The sequence below is a fragment of the Penaeus monodon genome, chromosome 21, assembly GCF_015228065.2.
Source record: "Penaeus monodon isolate SGIC_2016 chromosome 21, NSTDA_Pmon_1, whole genome shotgun sequence".
Lineage (NCBI taxonomy): Eukaryota > Metazoa > Arthropoda > Malacostraca > Decapoda > Penaeidae > Penaeus > Penaeus monodon.
In genome coordinates this window covers 16,970,192-16,970,646 of record NC_051406.1, presented here as the reverse complement: position 1 = coordinate 16,970,646, position 455 = coordinate 16,970,192, and the positions used below count along the sequence as shown (strand labels likewise).

At 37.6% G+C, this 455-nt stretch overlaps 1 protein-coding gene across 2 annotated transcripts in view; it reads left to right on the top strand.

Moving 5' to 3' along the window:
* LOC119586275 (flotillin-1-like) overlaps positions 1-455 on the top strand; it is a gene marked incomplete in the record, with an annotated part of 96,064 nt that overhangs the window by 53,604 nt on the left and 42,005 nt on the right. Inside the window, 1 exon segment of one of the 2 annotated variants that reach the window (XM_037934980.1) lies at positions 180-194. Coding sequence (XP_037790908.1) covers positions 180-194 — 15 coding nt within the window. 2 annotated transcript variants of the gene reach the window in all.

Sequence of the window (455 nt, the reverse complement as noted above, 5' to 3'; positions counted from 1 at the left end):
AGTAATCAGAGAAAGGCATAGGATATTTTTTGTGAGAATCAGAGTAAAAAGAAAATAAATATACTCAGTAATTTTTGAAAAAATTATTTTACATTTATGTATATGTTAACAATACATAAATAATATAAGATTTCTAATCTTGTCCTTTCCTCCACTGTCAATGTTTTCACTGTACTCAGACGTACTATGCAAAGGTTAGTCAAGCCGTGGGTCCCCAGCCTGCTTTGCTGTCGATCATGTGGTACACTCTAGATGGCCACCCAGTAGGTGTGCACGTTGCGTTACTGTCTTGCTTGCTCTGACGACAGTGATTTTCTGCACCTAAAGAACAAGTGTTGGGCTTCGGTAGCCTTGTTGGCTTGGAGAGTCTTTGTGAGGATTGCTTTCTCTCTCTCTCTGTCTTTATTTTTAGAATTATTTCTAATGTTTACTGCAGTGGTTTTGTTTCTGTTGGA